The sequence below is a fragment of the Bombina bombina genome, chromosome 6 (genome assembly GCF_027579735.1).
Source record: "Bombina bombina isolate aBomBom1 chromosome 6, aBomBom1.pri, whole genome shotgun sequence".
NCBI lineage: Eukaryota > Metazoa > Chordata > Amphibia > Anura > Bombinatoridae > Bombina > Bombina bombina.
This window is the reverse complement of record NC_069504.1, coordinates 1,159,892,042-1,159,914,168: the sequence shown is the minus strand read 5'-3', so window position 1 is coordinate 1,159,914,168 and position 22,127 is coordinate 1,159,892,042. Positions and strand designations below refer to the sequence as shown.

The 22,127-nt window shown below is 40.9% G+C and overlaps 1 protein-coding gene across 1 annotated transcript in view; it reads left to right on the top strand.

Annotated features, from left to right (window-relative positions):
• Positions 1 to 22,127, top strand: part of MGST1 (microsomal glutathione S-transferase 1) — a gene marked incomplete in the record, with an annotated part of 157,566 nt that overhangs the window by 134,929 nt on the left and 510 nt on the right. Inside the window, 1 exon segment of the mRNA XM_053719142.1 lies at positions 22,001 to 22,127. This exon segment is cut by the window's right edge and continues 510 nt beyond it. Coding sequence (XP_053575117.1) covers positions 22,001 to 22,127 — 127 coding nt within the window.

Here is a 22,127-nt window from a genome sequence, read left to right as displayed (position 1 = left end):
TATTTCCCGGGTCATATAAATGATCTCTGGGTTTCTAAAATCAATGCCTTTCCTGTAATCTATTATTCAAAAGGATGACATATGTCCTCTTTCATGCTGTTGTTTCGGTTGAGGCTCCGGGACCCTCTTATTAAAAAGGCCTAAGGATAAAGAAGTGTACTGGGTGTCCAATCAATGTTTTTTTCTATTTCCCGGGTCATATAAATGATCTCTGGGATTCTAAAATCAATGCCTTAACTGTAATCAATTGTTCACAAGGATGCCATATGTCCTCTTTCATGCTGTTGTTTCTGTTGAGGCTCCGGGAGCCTCTTATAAAAAGGCCTAAGGATAAAGAAGTGTGCTGGGTGTCCAATCAATGTTTTTTTTTTTTTTTACACAGTTGCAAAAAAGTGATCTATGGCTTTGTAAAATCTATGCCTTACCTGTCATCTATTGTTCAAAAGGATGCCATATGTCCTCTTTCCTGCTGTTGTTTTTGTTCGGGGTCCAGAACACTGGAACACTATTCTAAAAAGGCCGAAGGAGAACGACCTGTACTGTACTGGGTGTCCAATCATGTTTTTGTTTTCAATTTCACGGTTCATAATAAATATCGCCGTGTAACTAAAATCAATGCCATACCTGTACTCTGTTGTTCAAAAGGATGGCATATGTGTTTCATTCTGTTGTGGTTGTTGAGGGTCGTGGCCATGGGACAGCGTATAAAATGGCTGAAGGAGAACAACCTGTACAGCTTGCTCCTCTTTTTAGACAGGCCAGCTCTTTGCATACATGCCCACAGACTCTGTAACGCATGCCTCTTTTAGGGAGAGGTGCAGCCATAATGCAGGGTCAGAACCTCTGCCTGCAACTGTTATACTCGATTTTGCAAAAGGAAGTAACCTTACCATGGTTCCCTGCACACACTTATTGTTGTTATATTTTGGTGAGGGTAATCATGATGGCCATGTAGACCACCACCACTGAGAGTCCTGGAAGTAACAGGGATGAGATGAAAGAGCTAAGAATAGTAGAACTTGAAACAACAGAGTTAGCCATGGGTGTTAGTGCAAGACCGCTTGGCTTTTTTTTGGCTTTGGGTGTGGCTATTCATGCAGGCCATATAGAGCTGCCACCATTCGGTGTTGTATCAGGTATTAAACTAATATGAACAGTACTACCAAAATACAGCCAATGAAGGGCCTTATGAAGACTGAGCCAAGGTTGGATTGTAGTATTTGGTTAGGCTAATCATGATGGCCATGTAGACCATCACCGAGAGTCCTGGAAGTAACAGGGATGATGAGATGAAAGTGCTAAGAATAGTATTACTTGAAACAACAGAGTTAGCCATGGGTGTTAATCCAAGACCGCTTGGATTTATTTTTGTATTGGGTGCGGCTAATCATGCAGGCCACAAAGAGCTGCCCCCATTCGGTGTTGTATCAGCTATAAACATAATAAGAACTGTACTATCAAAATACAGCCAATGAAGGGCCTATGAAGACTGAGCAAAGGTTGGATTGTAGTATTTTGTTCGGCTAATCATGATGGCCATGTAGACCACCCGTAACAGGGATGAAAGTGCTAAGAATAGTACTAATTGAAACAACCGAGTTAGCCATGGGTGTTAGTCTAAGACCACTCAGCTTTTTTTTGGGTTTGGGTGCAGCTAATCATGAAGGCCAGATAGACCTGCCACCATTTGGTGTTGTAACAGGTATTAAACTGCAAAGAACAGTACTACTTAACATAACCTACTTACCATGGGTCCCAGAGCATATGTTTGGTTATTATATTTTGTAAGGGTAATCATGCAGGCCATATAGACCTCCACCGATAGGGTGAGTATGTGTAACAGCTATTAAAATGCGAAGGACATTACTAATTAACACAACATAGTTACCATGGGTCGCAGACCAAGAGCAGATGTCTTATTATTATATTTTGTATGGGTAATCATCCAGGACGTATAGACCTCACCAAATAGGGGGAGTTACAGAGATTAAAGTGCTAAGAATGGTAGTACTTAAAACACAACCTAGTAAAAATGGATACCAGACCGCATGTCTTATTATTATATTTTTTCAGGGTAATCAGACAGGCCATATAGAACACCCCCGATAATGGGGAGGAACAGGGATTAAAGTGCTAAGAAAAGTACTAATTAACACAAGCTAGTTATCATGGGTCCAACACCGTGTGTCTTGATGTTATACTTTGTCATGGTAATCATGCAGGCCATATAGACCTCCCTTGATAGGGGGAGTAACAGGGATTACAGTTATAAGAATAGTACTACTTAAACACAACCTAATTACCATGGGTCCAAGACCAGATGTTTTCTTATTATACTTTGTCAGGCTAATCATGCAGGCCATATAGAACTCCAACAAAAGGGTGGGGGTAAGAGGGATTCAAGTGATAAGAAAAGTTTTATTTAACACAACAAAATTACCATGGGTCCCAGACCACGTGTCTTGTTGTTATACTTTGTCAGGGTAATCATAACTGCCATATAGACCTCCACCAATAGGGGGAGTTACAGGGCTGAAAGTGCTAAGAAAAGTACTAATTAACACAAGCTAGTTATCATGGGTCCAACACCGTGTGTCTTGTTGTTATACTTTGTCAGGGTAATCATGCAGGCCATATAGACCTCCCTTGATAGGGGGAGTAACAGGGATTACAGTTCTAAGAATAGTACTACTTAAACACAACCTAGTTACAAGTGGGTCCCAGACCAGATGTTTTCTTATTATACTTTGTCAGGCTAATCATGCAGGCCATATAGAGCTCCAACAAAAGGTGGGGGTAAGAGGGATTCAAGTGATAAGAAAAGTTTTACTTAACACAACAAAATTACCATGGGTCCCAGACCGCGTGTCTTGTTGTTATACTTTGTCAGGGTAATCATAACCACCATATAGACCTCCACCAATAGGGGGAGTTACAGGGCTGAAAGTGCGAAGAATAGTACTACTTAACACAACCTAGTTGGGTCCAAGACCGCATGTTTAATTATTAGACTTTATCAGGGTATTTATATATCTAACAAATCTATCTATTTCTCTTCTATAGATTCTATCTAACTATCAATCTATGTATATCTATCTATCCTATCTATCAATCTATCTTCTGTCCGGGATGTTTTGAGACAGCCACTTGTGTTTCTGACAAATTTGAAGTAGGAGGACAGAACAATCATCTTCTTCCATCTCCCGGTTCCACAAATGAAGGCCATATAGACCTCATCTGATAGGGGGAGTAACAGGTTGTAGTAAAATGTTAAGAATAGTACTACTTAACACACCACGGGTCACAGACCGCATGTCTTATTGTTATACTCTGTCAGGGAAATTATATATATTTCAAATCCATTTATTTATATATCAAATCGATCGAACTATCAAACGTATCGATCAAATGTAGATTGCATCTATTGATCGATGTAATTCGTATCTATAAAATGTATATTACATATTTTGGTTGAAGTCATTCGTATCTATAAAATGTATATTGCATCTTTGATTCGATAACATTCTTATCTATCAAATGTATATTGCATCTATTGATCAATGTAATTCGTATCGATCAAATGTATATTGCATCTATTGAGCTATGTACAGTGTATCGATCATATGTATATTGCATCGATTGAGCTATGTTATCTATGTATCTATCTATCAAATCTATCTATCTCGTGGTTGTGCAAGTGGACTGTTTGCGGTTGATTGTGGTGCGTAACACTTGGAGTTTGCTCTGTCACTGTGATGCGGCCGTAACCCTTACAGAACCTGATAGATACGACATCATAACTGATGTTTTAAAGCACGTTATTGCAAACAATTTGGGAATGTTAGTTGATTTAGGCCCATTATGGCTTAAAAGCAGACTCTGCATAAACTATGTAATTTTCCATGGGAGTTTTGCCAGGGATCCCCCTCCAGCATGCGACAGTCCAGGTGTTAGTACCCTTGAAACAACTTTTCCATCACTATTGTGGCCAGAAAGAGTCCTTGTAGGTTTTAAAGTTTGCATGCCTATTGAATTCAATGGCGGTTCGCGACATCACTAATGGAGATCTGACTTCTGAGCCTGTAGTGCTGCCACACTCCTACATACTACCCAGTTATCAATCAAGATGACTGTGTGCTGCAGATGATGGGTATCCTCTACTGAGTTCACACATGCCCACCACACTCCTGCATGTGCCAACATGACAGTATGAAATGTGACGTCAGTGTGATCTGGACCCGGGCACGGTTAGGTTATTAAAATAAAACTAAGCAGAACACTTTAGTTTTAGAGTAGAACTTTGTAATGGGCCTTCCCCCCACCCCCCATATTGGTTACATGTCATGTGAAGTTGGCACGGTCTAGTAATCACATAAAAATTAACGGCTAGATTAAGAGTTGTGCGTTAGGACCTCTTAACGCTGCTTAATTACCCTTACGCTGATTTTTTACACCTGCTGGTATTACGGGTCTTAAAGGTTTATGGTCACCGCACACTTCGTTGGCCTTACCGCAAAACGACTTACGTAAACTTTGTAAAGTCTTTTTTCTATGGAACGTCCATATCGCTGATATTACAAGTCTGTCCTGGGAAGCCAAAAAGTGAGCGGTACACCCTCTACCTCCAAGAGTCCTAACTTAATTAAAAGTCAGTAGTTATGAGTTTATGGTACAACGCCGTAACATAAAACTCATAACTAAAGTGCTAAAAAGTACACTTACACCCATAAACTACCTATTAACCCCTAAACTAAGTCCCTCCCGCATCGCAAACACTATAATAAAAAATGTAACCGCTAATCTGTCGCTCCGGACACTGCTGCCACCTACATTATATTTATGAACCCCTAATCTGCTTCCCCCAACATCGCCGACACCTACATTATATTTATTAACCCCTAATCTGCCACCCCCAATATCGTCGCAACCTACCTACACTTATTAACCCCTAATCTGCTGCCCCCAATGTCGCCGCCACTATAATAAACATATTAACCCCTAAACCGCCGCACTCCCGCCTCGCAAACATTAGTTAAATATTATTAACCCCTAATCTGCCATCCCTAACATCACTGCCACCTACCTACATTTATTAACCCCTAATCTGTTGCCCCCAACATTTCTGCCACTATTTTAAAGTTATTAACCTCTAAACCTAAGTCTAACCCTAACCCTAACACCCCCTAACTTAAATATAATTTAAATAAATCTAACTAAATATTCCTATCATTAACTAAATTATTCCTATTTAAAACTAAATACTTACCTGTAAACTAAACCGAATTAGATAAAGTAAGTACCAAAGCGCCAAAAAAAAAAGGCTGGGTCTGAACAATAAGAGCTAGAGCACAATCTGATAAAATAGAAATTACACTTTATTTACAAACCCCCCTCTACAACGTTGTCTATAAAATAAACCCTAAGCTAGCGACAATATAACTAATAATTACATTGTATCTAGCTTAGGGTTTATTTTTATTTTACAGGCAAGCTTGTATTTATTTTAACTAGGTACAATAGTTATTAAATAGTTATTAACTATTTACTAACTACCTAGCTAAAATAAATACAAAATTACCTGTAAAATAAAAACTAACCTAAGTTACAATTACACCTAACACTACACTATAATTAAATTAAATAACTAAATTAACAATTAAATCAATTAAATTAGCTAAAGTACAAAATAACCCCACTAAAATACAGAAAATAAAAAACAAATTACAAGATATTTAAACTAATTACACCTAATCTAATAGCCCTATCAAAATAAAAAAAACCTAGCCTAAACTATTAATAGCCATTAAAGGGACACTGAACCCAAAAATGTTCTTTCCTAATTCAGATAGAGCATAAACTTTAAAGCATCTTTCTAATTTACTTCTATTATCAAATTTTCTTCATTCTCTTGGTATCTTTATTTGAAATGCAAGAATGTAGGTTTTGATGAAAAATTGCTAATAGGAGTAAATTAGAAACTTGCTTAAAATTGCATGCTCTTTCTGAATCACGAAAGAAAAAATTTGGGTTCAGTGTCCCTTTAAAAGGGCCTTTTGCAGGGCATTGCCCCAAAGTAATCAGCTCTTTTACCTGAAAAAAAAAAACCCCAACAGTAAAACCCACCACCCACACAAACAACCCCTCAAATAAAATACTATCTAAAAAAACCTAAGCTCCCCATTGCCCTCCATTGCCCTGAAAAGGGCATTTGGATGGACATTGCCCTTAAAAGGGCAGTTAGCTCTTTTGCAGGCCAAAAGTCCCTAACCTAAAAATAAAACCCACCCAATACACCCTTAAATAAACCTAACACTAACCCCCAAAGATTCACTTACCGGGAGAAGTCTTCATCCAAGTCGGGCCAAAGTCCTCAACAAAGCTGGGGAGAAGTCTTCATCCAAGATGGGCAGAAGTCTTCATCCAGACGGCATCTTCTATCTTCATCCATCCGGTGTGGAGCAGGTCCATCTTCAAGACATCCAACGCGGAGCATCCTCTTCAAACCCGGTTTATTGTGCCCGGTTGGGGTTTGTTTTTTTGGGGGGTTTTTCCTCCCCCATCTCCCTGCCTCTTTTTGGCCATATTTACCTTTGGTACTATCTTTAGATGAAGCATTCCTTTGGGGATAATTGTTATCTTTTTAAAATAAAAAATGGTTCTGCCTCTTAAAATTGCTTCCGGGAATGTGGGTGGCATAAACTCGCCAATAAAGAGGAAATCCGTAATTAAGCATTTGGCCAAGGGGAAGCCAGATATAGCTTTCTTGCAGGAGATCCACCTGAAAGATACTGAAATTCCTAAATTGCAGATTAAGTGGGTGGGGGAAGTGATAGCAGCCCCATATAATTCACGTAAAAGAGGAGTGGCTATATTATTTAATAAGGCTCTGAACTATAAAATTGAGACCTCGATATTAGATGCAGAACGTCAGTTCCAAATCTTAGAAATACTTTATAATGAGAAACAACTTATCCTTTGCAACATCTATGGTCCGAACAAAGTGGATAAGGAATTTTGGAACAATATGACACTTCGTTTACATAAATACATAGGACAAGACCTTATAGTCGCAGGTGATTTTAATTTAATAGGGGATCCGCTATTAGACAGACAGAATAAAAAAACACAGTTTAAACGTGATAGAAAAGTACGTATCTTGCAGAAATTCCGAGTACAATTAGGACTGACCGACATTTGGCGGGCACAAAATCCAGATGTAAGATCGTATACCTGTATGTCAAAAGGACATCAGGCATTGTCCAGGATCGATCTATTTTTGATTTCAGATTCTCTGATTGGATTAGAGTGGAGAGCAGAGATTGGAGAGATAGCAATATCAGATCATGCTATCATTACATTAGCAATAAACGCTCTAAATAAGTGATCTACGTCTAATCAGCCTCTTTTTCCCCCTAAATACTTAATGAACAATATAGATTTTCAAAACTGGTTAAGTAATCAATGGAGAGAATACGTTAACTATAATAGAGCCTATATAAATAAACCGGAGATATTTTGGGAGGCGGCCAAAGTAGTTTTGAATGGAAAAATTAAGGCCTATATGTGTCAGCGTAAGAGGAAATTCAGGGCTCGCGAAACCCAGTTGACTAACCAGGTTAAAGAATTCCTACATAACATATTTGGGGAACTGTACAAATTCTAACTGGAATAAATACATAAATGCTAAAGAAGCTAGAGATGTGTTTCTAAAACAAAATTATATCCAAGAAATACAAAGACAAAAGGCCCTATATGGGGGGTTCGGAGGTAGATCGGCCAAATTCTTAGCTAGAATAACGAAAAGAGTGAATAAGAATACTATAGAAGCAATTAAGAAAGGTACTACGAGAGTAACAAGCAATACGGATATCAGTAAAATTTTCTTGGATTACTTTAAAGATCTATATAAATTAGAAGAATGCAATATAGATAAAAGGAAATTGTTTTGGGAAAAGATTAAGGTACCTAAGCTCTCTGTAGAAACGCTAGCGGAGATTAACGTGCCTATATCAGAGGCTGAAATACAAACTGCAATTAAATCTGCTAAGACTAATAAGGCAGCTGGACCTGACTGTCTACCAACTGAATTTTACAGAATCCTTCAAGAGCATATTGTACCAGTTCTTCAGAAATTATTCAATTTCTATTTCACTGAAAATAATAAGTGTTCCCCATATGTTACGGCCGCCAACATTACCCTAATTGCGAAAAAAAATAGAGACCCAGAACTAACAGCCTCATATAGACCTATATCAATTCTAAATACGGATTATAAATTATTAATGAATATCTTGGCAAACAGATTAAAGCCGCATCTTGGTTCAATAATTCATGAAAACCAATCAGGATTTATGCCTGAGAGGAATCCTGCCAAAAATATGCGTAAAGTTCTGATATTATTGGACTTTTGCTGTAATAAACTTAAAAAAGATATACATGGGAGTACTGAAGATCTAGCCCTATTATCGGTTGATGCGGAAAAGGCATTTGATCGTATTTCTTGGGAGCACTTATTTTTTTCACTAGAGCAATTCGGAATAACGGGAAACCTCAACCAATTTATTCAATTAATTTACTCAGACCCGAGGTCGGCCTTAATTATTAATGGGGAGATTACAGAGCGTTTCCTCCTACAAAGGGGTACCCATCAAGGTTGCACGCTTTCGCCCCTACTATTCAATATATCTTTAGAGCCAGTCGCGATTATGCTTCGACAACAATTAGAGGGCATCAATATCGCGGGACAAAAATTTGTATTATTGTTGTATGCAGATGATCTGCTCCTATTTATGAGTAACATAAAGGATACCTTACCCAAATTTCTTGAAACGATTAGCATTTTTGGGAAAATATCTGGATATAAGATCAACCTGACAAAATCTGAATTGATGTGGCTGGACAAAAAAAAAGATCATGATATCATACATCCTTTTGTTGAAGCACGAACGATATCATATCTAGGTATTATGTTAAGCCCTAATCCGGAAGAATGGTACAATATGAATTTCCATAAATGTTTTATTGCCTGTAAACGGAAAATGGAGGATTGGATCAACTACCAATCTCTCTAACTGAAAGGGTTATGCTAATAAAAACAGTACTATTTCCCAAATTATTTTATTATATACAAAATATCCCAATCCCTATACATAAAACTGACTTAAAAGAATACAACAAGGCCTGCTTAAAATTTTTCTGGAAAGGCACTAAACCGCGTATAGCGATAGCTCGGGTTATGAATAATAAGACAGCGGCAGGGTTGGCACTCCCGAATATGCAATTATATAGCCTAGCTGCTCGCAGTAAGGTCGCGATAGATTGGCTACTAGAGCGGGAACAAATCTCCTCAATAGCCTGGGAATCCGCGCTGGTCGCCCCATTTAGATTAAATGCGTTGTTACATTGTACAATTACAGAGCTCCCTTCAGATCCCATTCAACTTATAACTTTCAAGAATATTATTATAGCCTGGCAGGAAATATGTAATGAAACGGGATGTTCTCCACATGTCTCCAAATTTCTCCCTATCACTGGGAATCCAAATTTCTTGCCAGGACTAGGAAATGGACCATTTACACAATGGTTTATGAAAGGCCTGATCTACATTATGCAATTGTTGGATGTAAATTTAAACGCATTAACTTTTGGAGAGCTATGTAACCAATTCGGACTTACAAAGCGCGATTTTTATGCATTTTTGCAGGCAAGGAACTATATAGGTGAACTAAAACAAAGATATGGTTTGGACTGCTCGCTCCAAGAGTTACAAACCAAGATTAATATTTATTTAACGGGATGCTATTCTATCTCACCTCTCTACTCTCTTCTTAATCAGAGGCCCTCCCTAGAACAATTAGACTATATAGTAACTAAATGGCGCTTTGTGTTCCTGCATATTGATAGACAGGTAATATTAGATACTTTTAAGTTAACAGAAAAGAGCTGAGTTTTGACAGCATGGAGAGAATCTCAAATTAAAATAGCTCTAATGACATATTTGACCCCTGCAAAACGATCAAGATGGTATGGGGCTAGTATTGTTTGTGCTAGATGTAGTTCTACCTTGGCAGATATCACACACTGTTTTTGGACCTGTCCAATAATTGGGCAGTTTTGGGCCAAGATAGTGTATTGGATGAATGCCATTCTTAAACTTGACTACGCTGTTCAGCCCTTGGAGATTTTCTTTCTAGCTAAATTTCAAGGTGTAGTTCGGAATTTGAAACTAATTAATATAATTATATTCCTGAGTAGAAATTTGATACTGAGAAAATGGAAGGCAAAAAGGGCTCCTACCTTGAGAGAACTCAAACAGGCCTTGTTATCTCACTGCCTGTCTGAACAATACAATCTCCAAGGAATGTCCGATGACCGAGTAGAACTGTTCTTTAAGCACTGGAAAGTGTTTATATTATCCCTACCATCCGGGACTCAAAATATTATAGTCAAACCATTTGTTAAATCAGTTTTCTTTCAGTTGCAAGTGCTGGCAGGCACTTTTCCTAGTGCCTGGCTTGCAAATAATAATGAAGAGATATAGTGGGCGAGATGGGGCTGGAGGAAAAATCTATATATTAATATGTTATATGTTGTTTCTCCCTTTTTTTTTTTTTCTCTTGTTTCGTTTATTTGTTCTTTTTTGTTTTGTCTTCACCCAACTAGTTCCCTTTTCATCTTTGTAAGAGAGTATTAAGTTCATAATCAAAGTAGCGATAATGAAGTATTATTTTGAATGGAAATCAAGATTGTTTTATTTTTGCTTTATATTCCTGAGGGCTATTCAGCCACACTAACTGTTAATTTTTGATTTCTGTAACTTTTTGAAATTGCAATATGGAAAATAAAGATTTAAAAATAGAAATTGTATAGATCACATAGTGACGCTTGATGCATTGTGGACTTAGTATCGGCACATACTAGCTACAATTACTTTCTCTGTTAATTTACAACGTTAATATTTATAAGCATATGTAATACTAGTGCGGCTGCACTCACAATTTTACAAAGCAAAATAGTTACCATACAACGATACTGTGCACAGTACTGGCCGAACATTCGGCATACATCTTTTAATATCAATGAACAGTCTAAAATACAGTAACTAAGTAACCACAGTGTTACCGCATACAGCACTATCCAAATAAAGGAATGTTGATCATATAGTGATGCTTGTTACATTGTGGGCCGAGTATCGGCATACATCAGGTATAACTATCCTCATTATGAGCCAATAGTGTAAATATTGACAAGTACACGGAATATTAGTGCATCTGCACTTGCAACTCTAAAAAACAAAGCGGTTAGTTCACAGCAATATTGTGCACATCACTAGCCAAATATTGACAAATATACTCATATGACTATACCGAATGTCAACTTGATGTGATACAGGACAATAGCAATTCTATACGTTGAATGCCGATATATATCAATATATGTTATACTAAACGATAGATAAGTGGTACCACATGTTACAGTTATAAGCGGGATGTGTGTGTTGACATTGAGGACGATTTGGTATACAAGTGATGATTACTCAATGACATTATATACAGTACTGTCAGCTCATAACATAATAACCGAGCAATCATATTCAACCAGAGTGCCATAACCTCTAGAAATACCTAGGCAATATTGATAATATAGTAACGTTATACTGTGGGCTGAATATCGGTACAGACTACCACAGATGCTATTAACTGTTACCTAACACTACAAAAATATAGTAGCCACAAAGGATATGATTGCGGTCACACTTTGGATTACTATAAAAGAACATAACCGCATTGATCATATTAGGACTCTATAATAGTGACCGAATAACGGTTCAAACCACTTAACTTGACAGTTGTTAGTAAAAATGAGCAATTACAATTGCACATACCATTAGTCCAGGATATTATTCCTGGACCCCCAGTGATCTGGTGTATACCACAAATGAATTATCTCACTGATCATCGCTTTACAGCCTCTATTTTAGTAGGCATATCTTATATTACAGCGATTACACACTACACTTAGACGTGAGTCATGAACATATAGTGGAATGATACACAGATGGCCTACTTAGGCTCACTCTGTTTATAATTATAACAGTTGTTGGTAATGAATAATACTATTCTGCAGCATAATTCTATTTGAGTGCGAGAACACAGAGAAATATTGCAGAACACATATACCAACCCAGATTCTACTTTGTGCCCAGGGAACCTATCTTATTAGAAGCCTATATACTATACAGTACTCCTCAATTGACTATAGTCGCACCAATTTCTAGTTACTCATCACAGGTATTAGAAATTACTCGTTAATACTGGTGATATTTACACAACCAAGCTCTCACAAATCATTACCTTGGTTCTAATCGACACTTGTTGTGATGAGAGCAGGATGTGATGTCATTAGTTTGTGGGCGGGGCTTAGGTCTGGTGTCTGTGTCGCAGTTAGTTTAGTACAATCAACCTGACTAGATGTGTATTGCTATGCTCTGCAATAAAATAGAGTTGTACCATCATTGCTGTGTCCTGCATATGTCCTGCATCTCATGACATGGTGTCAGAAGTTCTGGACTGCGCTTCTGTTCCTGATCGATTGCAATGTCAAAGTTTACCCCACCTGAGCCTTTTGACTTCTCTCAGCCTGCAGCTTGGCCCACATGGCGTCAGCGGTTTCAGCGCTTCAGGATTGCATCCAAACTGAACAAGGAGAGTGGTGAAGTACAAGTTAATTCTCTTTTATACTCTATGGGGAAAGATGTGGAGCCAGTGTTCAATGCTTTTACTTTCCAAGAAGGGGAAGAATTTAACTTTGATATAGTTATGGATAAACTCAGTGCCCACTTTGTGCCCAAAAGAAATGTGATTCATGAGAGAGCTTGTTTTCACAAACGTAATCAGCGTGTGGGAGAATCTGTGGAGTCATTTGTGCGCAGCCTGTATGAATTAGCTGAATTCTGTGAGTTTGGTGTTGCTAAAGAAGAGCAAATCAGAGACAGAATAGTTATTGGAATTGCAGATGCTGAAGTCTCACTGAAGCTACAGTTTGAGGCTGATTTAACGTTAGACGGGGCTATTAGGATGGCCCGCCAGAGTGAACTGGTGAAAAAGCAAAGTGCTGATCTGAGGTCTGAGAGTATTGTGGATAAAGTGCAGCAGTCTAGGAAAACTGCTAGTGAAAGGCACAGTGTGAGCGGTAGATCTAAAGTACTGGTAAGGCCTAGAAGTGGATGGGCACAACATGGCTGATGCACACGGTGCTACCGGGCTCATGATCAGAGTGCTATATGCCCGGCCAGAGATAAAAGATGCAGAAAATGTAACAGAATGGGCCATTTTGAAGTGGTGTGTAAAACTGAATACATTAAGGAGATGCAGGTGGACAGTGACCAGGAGGGTCAGGAAGTGTCTTTCGTGGGGTCTGTTGTGGAACGGACAAGCTCAGAGGAAGATTGGAAAGTTACTTTTACTGTAATGGGAGCCAAAGTTGATTTTAAGATTGACACAGGAGCAGATATCACTGTAATGTCTTTTGCCGAATTTATGAAACTGCCTCGACAGCCCCAGCTGGCGAAGGTTACTACAAATGTCCATAGACCTGGTGGCCGCATTGATTGTGTGGGGAAATTTCTTGCCAGTTGTGAGTACAAGCAGAGGAAGTTCACCATGTGGGTGCATGTGATCCGAGGCCAGTGTGCTAACAGTTTATTGAGCAGAAAAGCAGCCTGTGACTTGGGCCTCATGGCCAGAGTGAATGAGATTTCCGAAGATATGTTTGGCGAGTTGGGCCTACTGAACTGCAAACCTGTCCGTATAACACTTAAATGTGACGCAGTCCCATACAGTATATCTACCCCTCGTAGAATTCCGTTCCCGCTCATGCCTCAAGTGGAGAAAGAGCTTATGCGCATGAAGTCTATGGGGGTTATTGAAGAGGTTGTTGAAGCGACTGATTGGTGTGCCCCCATTGTTCCAGTTGCAAAGAAAAACGGAAAGGTGCGCATCTGTGTGGACCTGAAAAGGTTGAATGAAGCAGTGAAGAGATTTGTGCTGCCGACATTGGAAGATATAGCTCCAAAGTTGGCTGGGGTGAAGTTCTTTTCCACATTAGACGCTTCTAGCGGCTTTTGGCAGATCCCCCTGGATCCAAAGTGCCGCAAACTGACTACCTTTATCACACCAGTAGGTCGGTTCTGCTTCTGCAGACTCCCCTTTGGGATATCCTCCGCTCCTGAAATTTTTCAAAGGGAAATGAGTTCTCTCCTGAGTGACCACGTGGGCACAGCGGTCGTCATGGACGACATTCTAGTGTATGGGTCTACAGCGGAGGAGCATGATCAGCGTTTAAGTTGTGTGCTACAGGCTATCAAAGAGTCTGGGCTGAAGCTGAATAAAGAAAAGTGTCATTTTAGGAAAACTGAATTATGCTGCTTTGGGCATATCATCAACGGGGATGGCATCAAGCCAGACCCCGAGAAAATTTGTGCTATTGAACAGATGAAGAGCCCTTCTGATGTACATGAGCTGAGACAAATATTGGGCCTTGTAAATTATGTGGGCAAGTTTCTTCCAGATTTATCAACAGTTTTACACCCTGTCACAGAGTTGCTTAAGAAAGACATTGCCTGGGTCTGGGGACCTTCACAAGAAAAAGCTTTTCTGCATGCCAAGTCCCTGCTGGGGTCTGCCCCGGTGCTGGGGTTCTACGACCCTTCAAAAAAAGACTGTGGTTAGTGCTGATGCAAGCAGTTATGGGTTGGGGGCTGCACTCCTGCAGCTGAATGACAACAAACTACAGCCCATCGCCTACTGTTCCCGCACACTGACGGCTGCGGAGTCAAAATACGCTCAAATTGAGAAAGAGTGCCTGGCTGCAGTTTGGGCCTGTGAGCGCTTTCAACGTTATCTAGTGGGTTTGGAGAAATTTAGTCTGGAAACTGACCACAAACCGCTAGTCCCTCTAATCAATTCTTATGACATTGACAAAACACCCTTGAGATGCCAGAGACTTTTAATGAGACTGCTCAGGTTCAATGTTCAGGCAGTGCATGTGCCGGGGAAACAGCTGGTTGTGGCAGATACACTATCCAGGCTCTCGCTGGCTGCTGCTGAAGAATCCTCCACAGAATCGTATGTGAAAGTGTATGTTGATTCAGTTCTGGCCTCTAAGTCCATTTCTTCAAGGAAACTGGAAGAGATAAAGAGAGAGACATATTTGGACACAGATCTGCAAGAAGTTATAAGGTACATAAGAGAAGGCTGGCCCAAGAGCCGGGCAGCCTGGATGTCTTTAAGTGCTTACCAGCCAGAGAGGTCCCAGCTCACGGAGCTGGAGGGGTTGGTGCTGTTCCAAGACCGCATTGTAATTCCTGTCAGCATGAGGAAAGAGATGTTAAACAGGATTCACGATGGCCACTTAGGCATTACAAAGTGCAGAGAAAGGGCAGCTACAGCTGTGTGGTGGCCTGGGATCAGCTCTGACATTGCAAATCACGTGTCTAAATGTGCCTTTTGCCGGGAACGCCGGCCTACTCAGAGAAGGAAGCCCTTAATGTCTACTCCGCTGCCATGGCAGAAAATAGCTGCTGATTTGTGCGAACTGCACGGGAAAAAGTTTCTTGTTGTGATCGACTACTATTCCAGGTATTTGGAAATTGCACCCCTGAATGATATCACAAGTCGGGCTGTTATCATTCGCCTGAAGAGCTTGTTCGCCCGCTGGGGCATTCCAATGGAGCTGGTGAGTGATAATGGTATGCAGTTCGCTTCTACAGAGTTCAGTGCTTTCAGCAGGGAATATGATTTTGTACATTCCACGTCAAGTCCACATTATCCGCAGGCCAACGGAATGGCTGAAAGGGCAGTTCAAACAACAAAATTCATTCTAAAACAATCTGAGCTGTACCTAGCCCTCTTGTCATACAGGGCGACGCCCATTCAAGCCACCGGGTTTAGCCCGGCACAGCTGATGCTAGGACGCCAGATTCGCACCACTTTACCCTCAGTGGGTGTCTTCAAGCCGCCTGGCCCTGTTCCTCGGGACGAAGTCCTTAGGAGGGATGAAGAGGCCAAAAAGGGTTATCGTTTCTTCTACGACAGGAGACATTCTGTCAGGCCCTTACAGGAACTCAAAGCGGGCCAAAGTGTCAGAATTAAACTGGACGATGAGAAGAAATGGAAGACACCTGCTACGGTAGTTGGCTGCTCTCCAGAACCAAGGTCTTATACAGTCCTTACGGAGGGAGGGACGGCTACACGCCGTAACCGAAGACATCTTCAGTCTGTACCTGAGAGTCTGGAACTGGATGCCTCAGTACCACCGCCGGTGGGATCCCCTGTTCTAAGAGAGGTGCCTTCCCCTCAGCAAGATCACAGCGAGGATATATCTTTGCCTCCAGCGGACTCTTGTTCACCATCTTCTGTATCAGAGGACAGTTCATGCAAAGTTACATCAAGCGGAAGAGTGGTGAAACTTCCGACCCGATATAGGGACTGACTTTAGCTAGAACAGTGACCGGAAGTATGGGCAGAATAATCCCATGGTCACTGTGGACTAGGGTAGTCTACCCCGATGTCCAAGTCAGGATGTAATTTATCTGTTCATGTTTTCTAACCTGTTTGTTTTTATAATGTTCAAAAACAAAAATGTTGTTGTATACCCTGTTGGTGTACCTTGTTATTTGTTATATGCAAATGTATGCTTTGCCTTTGAAAAAGGGGAAGATGTGACGAGAGCAGGATGTGATGTCACTAGTTTGTGGGTGGGGCTTAGGTCCGGTGTCTGTGTCGCAGTTAGTTTAGTACAATCAACCTGTCTAGATGTGTATTGCTATGCTCTGTAATAAAATAGAGTTGTACCATCATTGCTGTGTCCTGCATATGTCCTGCATCTCATGACAATTGTGATTTTAACTATTTGAGTGTTTTTTTTGTTTCACAACATTTTATAATACTAATAAAAGTTATATTTTATCATAATCCGGTAAGTAGGGATGCACCGATACCGATACTAGTATTGGTACCGATACCAAGTATTTGCATGAGTACTTGTACTCGTGTAAATGCACCGATACTTAAACCGATACCTCCACTTCCTACCCATATGCTATCTTGTGGTGTTTTTTTCAAACTGCATGTACCCATTTCATTTTAAACTGGAGTGGAGACTAAACTAAAAATTGTTTACTACTGTTCTGCCAATACAAATTGCTGTTATTTGTATTATTGTAGGACAGATCACTGTACCTCATTCAGACAAACCCCTGAAGTACTGGGCAGTTAATAAACAGATTTCCAGCTCTGGCAAAAATGGCCCAAAAATATCTTTCTGCACCATACAGTAGTGTGGAAAGTGAAAGACTGTTCAACTTAGAGTCGGACCTCCATACACATGTCAGATTGATGTTATATAACAGCCCTACAACCCAATTGTATCACCCCTTTAAATTTAACATTTTATTGTAATATTTTTTATTTATAAACATGTTCAGTGAACTTTTTTATTATTTCATAATGTCTTTTGAATTACAGCCCTTTATAATTATAAAGAAGGAATCTTAAATAATTAGTCTGTATTGTGTTTGGTAAACGGCCACATGACATTAAAAAAAAAGTATCAGTAATTGGTATTGGCGAGTATTTGAAAACAAGTATCGGTACTTGTACTCAGTCATAAAAAAATGGTATCGGTGCAACCCTACCGGTAAGCTAGACCTTTGAGTCCAGGCATTAGAGTGCTAAAAGTGCATACTTTCCAGTGGAACAGTTCTAGCTCCACTATTTTTGAGTATATAATGGCTTATGCACAAGCACCTACCCACTGAAATAAACTAAATGATAGGGTGTGAAAGTTGAAACAATAATATATTCAATTTTCACCATATTAATACTTGAACCAAGTGGGGTCTTGCCAAAAGTAGTGCCATTGTTAACCCTCTTTTTGTACAGTTAATGTTTAATCAGGATACGCAGCCTGCGCTGTTATATGTCTGTTTCCACTAAACAATCAGGATGCGCAGCCTGCACTGCTACATGTCTGCGCTACAAACTCAGGCTACATAGCCTGCGCTGTTACATGTCTATCTCCACTAAACAATCAGTATATGCAGCCTGCGCTGTTACATGTCTGTCTCCACTAAACAATCAGTATATGCAGCATGCGCTGTTACATGTCTGTCTCCACTAAACAATCAGTATATGCAGCATGCGCTGTTACATGTCTGTCTCCACTAAACAATCAGTATATGCAGCCTGTGCTGTTACATGTCTGTCTCCATTAAACAATCAGGATAGGCAGCCTGCGCTGTTACATGTCTGTCTCCACTAAACAATCAGGATATGCAGCCTGCGCTGTTACATGTCTATCTCCACTAAACAATCAGTATATGCAGCCTGCGCTGTTACATGTCTGTCTCCACTAAACAATCAGTATATGCAGCCTGCGCTGTTACATGTCTGTCTCCACTAAACAATCAGTATATACAGCCTGCGCTGTTACATGTCTGTCTCCACTAAACAATCAGGATATGCAGCCTGCGCTGTTACATGTCTGTCTCCACTAAACAATCAGTATATGCAGCCTGCGCTGTTACATGTCTGTCTCCACTAAACAATCAGTATATGCAGCATGCGCTGTTACATGTCTATCTCCACTAAACAATCAGTATATGCAGCCTGCGCTGTTACATGTCTATCTCCACTAAACAATCAGTATATGCAGCCTGTGCTGTTACATGTCTGTCTCCACTAAACAATCAGGATATGCAGCCTACAGTGTTACATGTCTATCTCCACTAAACAATCAGGATATGCAGCATGCGCTGTTACATGTCTGTCTCCACTAAACAATCAGTATATGCAGCCTGCGCTGTTACATGTCTATCTCCACTAAACAATCAGGATGCGCAGCCTGCGCTGTTACATGTCTGTCTCCACTAAACAATCAGGATATGCAGCCTGCGCTGTTACATTTCTATCTCCACTAAACAATCAGGATACGCAGCCTGCGCTGTTACATGTCTGTCTCCACTAAACAATCAGTATATGCAGCCTGCGCTGTTACATGTCTGTCTCCACTAAACAATCAGTATATGCAGCCTGCGCTGTTACATGTCTGTCTCCACTAAACAATCAGGATATGCAGCCTGCGCTGTTACATGTCTATCTCCACTAAACAATCAGGATATGCAGCCTGCGCTGTTACATGTCTATCTCCACTAAACAATCAGGATATGCAGCCTGCGCTGTTACATGTCTATCTCCACTAAACAATCAGTATATGCAGCCTGCGCTGTTACATGTCTATCTCCACTAAACAATCAGGATATGCAGCCTGCGCTGTTACATGTCTATCTCCACTAAACAATCAGGATATGCAGCCTGTGCTGTTACATGTCTGTCTCCATTGAACAATCAGGATAGGCAGCCTGCGCTGTTACATGTCTGTCTCCACTAAACAATCAGTATATGCAGCCTGCGCTGTTACATGTCTGTCTCCATTGAACAATCAGGATAGGCAGCCTGCGCTGTTACATGTCTGTCTCCATTAAACAATCAGGATAGGCAGCCTGCGCTGTTACATGTCTGTCTCCACTAAACAATCAGGATACGCAGCCTGCGCTGTTACATGTCTGTCTCCACTAAACAATCAGGATACGCAGCCTGCGCTGTTACATGTCTGTCTCCACTAAACAATCAGGATACGCAGCCTGCACTGTTACATGTCTTCGCTACAAACTCAGGCTACATAGCCTGCGCTGTTACATGTCTGTCTCCACTAAACAATCAGGATACGCAGCCTGCACTGTTACATGTCTGCGCTACAAACTCAGGCTACATAGCCTGCGCTGTTACATGTCTGTCTCCACTAAACAATCAGGATATGCAGCTTGCGCTGTTACATGTCTGTCTCCACTAAACAATCAGTATATGCAGCCTGCGCTGTTACATGTCTGTCTCCACTAAACAATCAGTATATGCAGCCTGCGCTGTTACATGTCTATCTCCACTAAACAATCAGGATATGCAGCCTGCGCTGTTACATGTCTATCTCCACTAAACAATCAGGATATGCAGCCTGTGCTGTTACATGTCTGTCTCCATTGAACAATCAGGATAGGCAGCCTGCGCTGTTACATGTCTGTCTCCATTAAACAATCAGGATACGCAGCCTGCGCTGTTACATGTCTGTCTCCATTAAACAATCAGGATATGCAGCCTGCGCTGTTACATGTCTATCTCCACTAAACAATCAGGATATGCAGCCTGCGCTGTTACATGTCTATCTCCACTAAACAATCAGTATATGCAGCATGCGCTGTTACATGTCTATCTCCACTAAACAATCAGTATATGCAGCCTGCGCTGTTACATGTCTGTCTCCATTGAACAATCAGGATAGGCAGCCTGCGCTGTTACATGTCTGTCTCCATTAAACAATCAGGATAGGCAGCCTGCGCTGTTACATGTCTGTCTCCACTAAACAATCAGGATACGCAGCCTGCGCTGTTACATGTCTGTCTCCACTAAACAATCAGGATACGCAGCCTGCGCTGTTACATGTCTGTCTCCACTAAACAATCAGGATACGCAGCCTGCACTGTTACATGTCTTCGCTACAAACTCAGGCTACATAGCCTGCGCTGTTACATGTCTGTCTCCACTAAACAATCAGGATACGCAGCCTGCACTGTTACATGTCTGCGCTACAAACTCAGGCTACATAGCCTGCGCTGTTACATGTCTGTCTCCACTAAACAATCAGGATATGCAGCTTGCGCTGTTACATGTCTGTCTCCACTAAACAATCAGTATATGCAGCCTGCGCTGTTACATGTCTGTCTCCACTAAACAATCAGTATATGCAGCCTGCGCTGTTACATGTCTGTCTCCACTAAACAATCAGTATATACAGCCTGCACTGTTACATGTCTGTCTCCACTAAACAATCAGGATATGCAGCCTGCGCTGTTACATGTCTGTCTACACTAAACAATCAGTATATGCAGCCTGCGCTGTTACATGTCTGTCTCCACTAAACAATCAGGATATGCAGCCTGCGCTGTTACATGTCTGTCTCCACTAAACAATCAGTATATGCAGCCTGCGCTGTTACATGTCTGTCTCCACTAAACAATCAGTATATGCAGCCTGTGCTGTTACATGTCTATCTCCACTAAACAATCAGTATATGCAGCCTGCGCTGTTACATGTCTGTCTCCACTAAACAATCAGTATATGCAGCCTGCGCTGTTACATGTCTGTCTCCATTGAACAATCAGGATAGGCAGCCTGCGCTGTTACATGTCTGTCTCCATTAAACAATCAGGATAGGCAGCCTGCGCTGTTACATGTCTATCTCCACTAAACAATCAGGATTCGCAGCCTACAGTGTTACATGTCTATCTCCACTAAACAATCAGGATTCGCAGCCTGCGCTGTTACATGTCTGTCTCCATTAAACAATCAGTATATGCAGCCTGTAGTGTTTCATGTTTATCTCCACTAAACAATCAGGATACGCAGCCTGTGCTGTTACATTTCTGTCTCCATTAAACAATCAGTATATGCAGCATGCGCTGTTACATGTCTGTCTCCATTGAACAATCAGGATAGGCAGCCTGCGCTGTTGCACGTCTGCGCTACAAACTTAGGCTACGCAGCCTGCGCTGTTACATGTCTGCGCTACAAACTCAGGCTACGCAGTCTGCACTGTTACATGTCTGTCTCCACTAAACAATCAGGATACGCAGCCTGCGCTGTTACATGTCTGTCTCCATTAAACAATCAGGATAGGCAGCCTGCGCTGTTGCACGTCTGCGCTACAAACTCAGGCTACGCAGTCTGCACTGTTACATGTCTGCGCTACAAACTCAGGCTACGCAGTATGCACTGTTACATGTCTGCGCTACAAACTCAGGCTACGCAGCCTGTGCTGTTACATGTCTGTCTGCTCAGGATACCCAGCATGCATTCTGTTTCTTACTACTGTTTTTTTACATCCACAGGTGTCACCTCAATGACCTTGAGAATATTGTCCCGTTCATTGGCGTTGGCCTTGTTTACTCACTGACAAACCCAGATCTGTTCACTGCATTACTGCATTTTCGCATCTTTGCTGGGGCAAGGATCTTA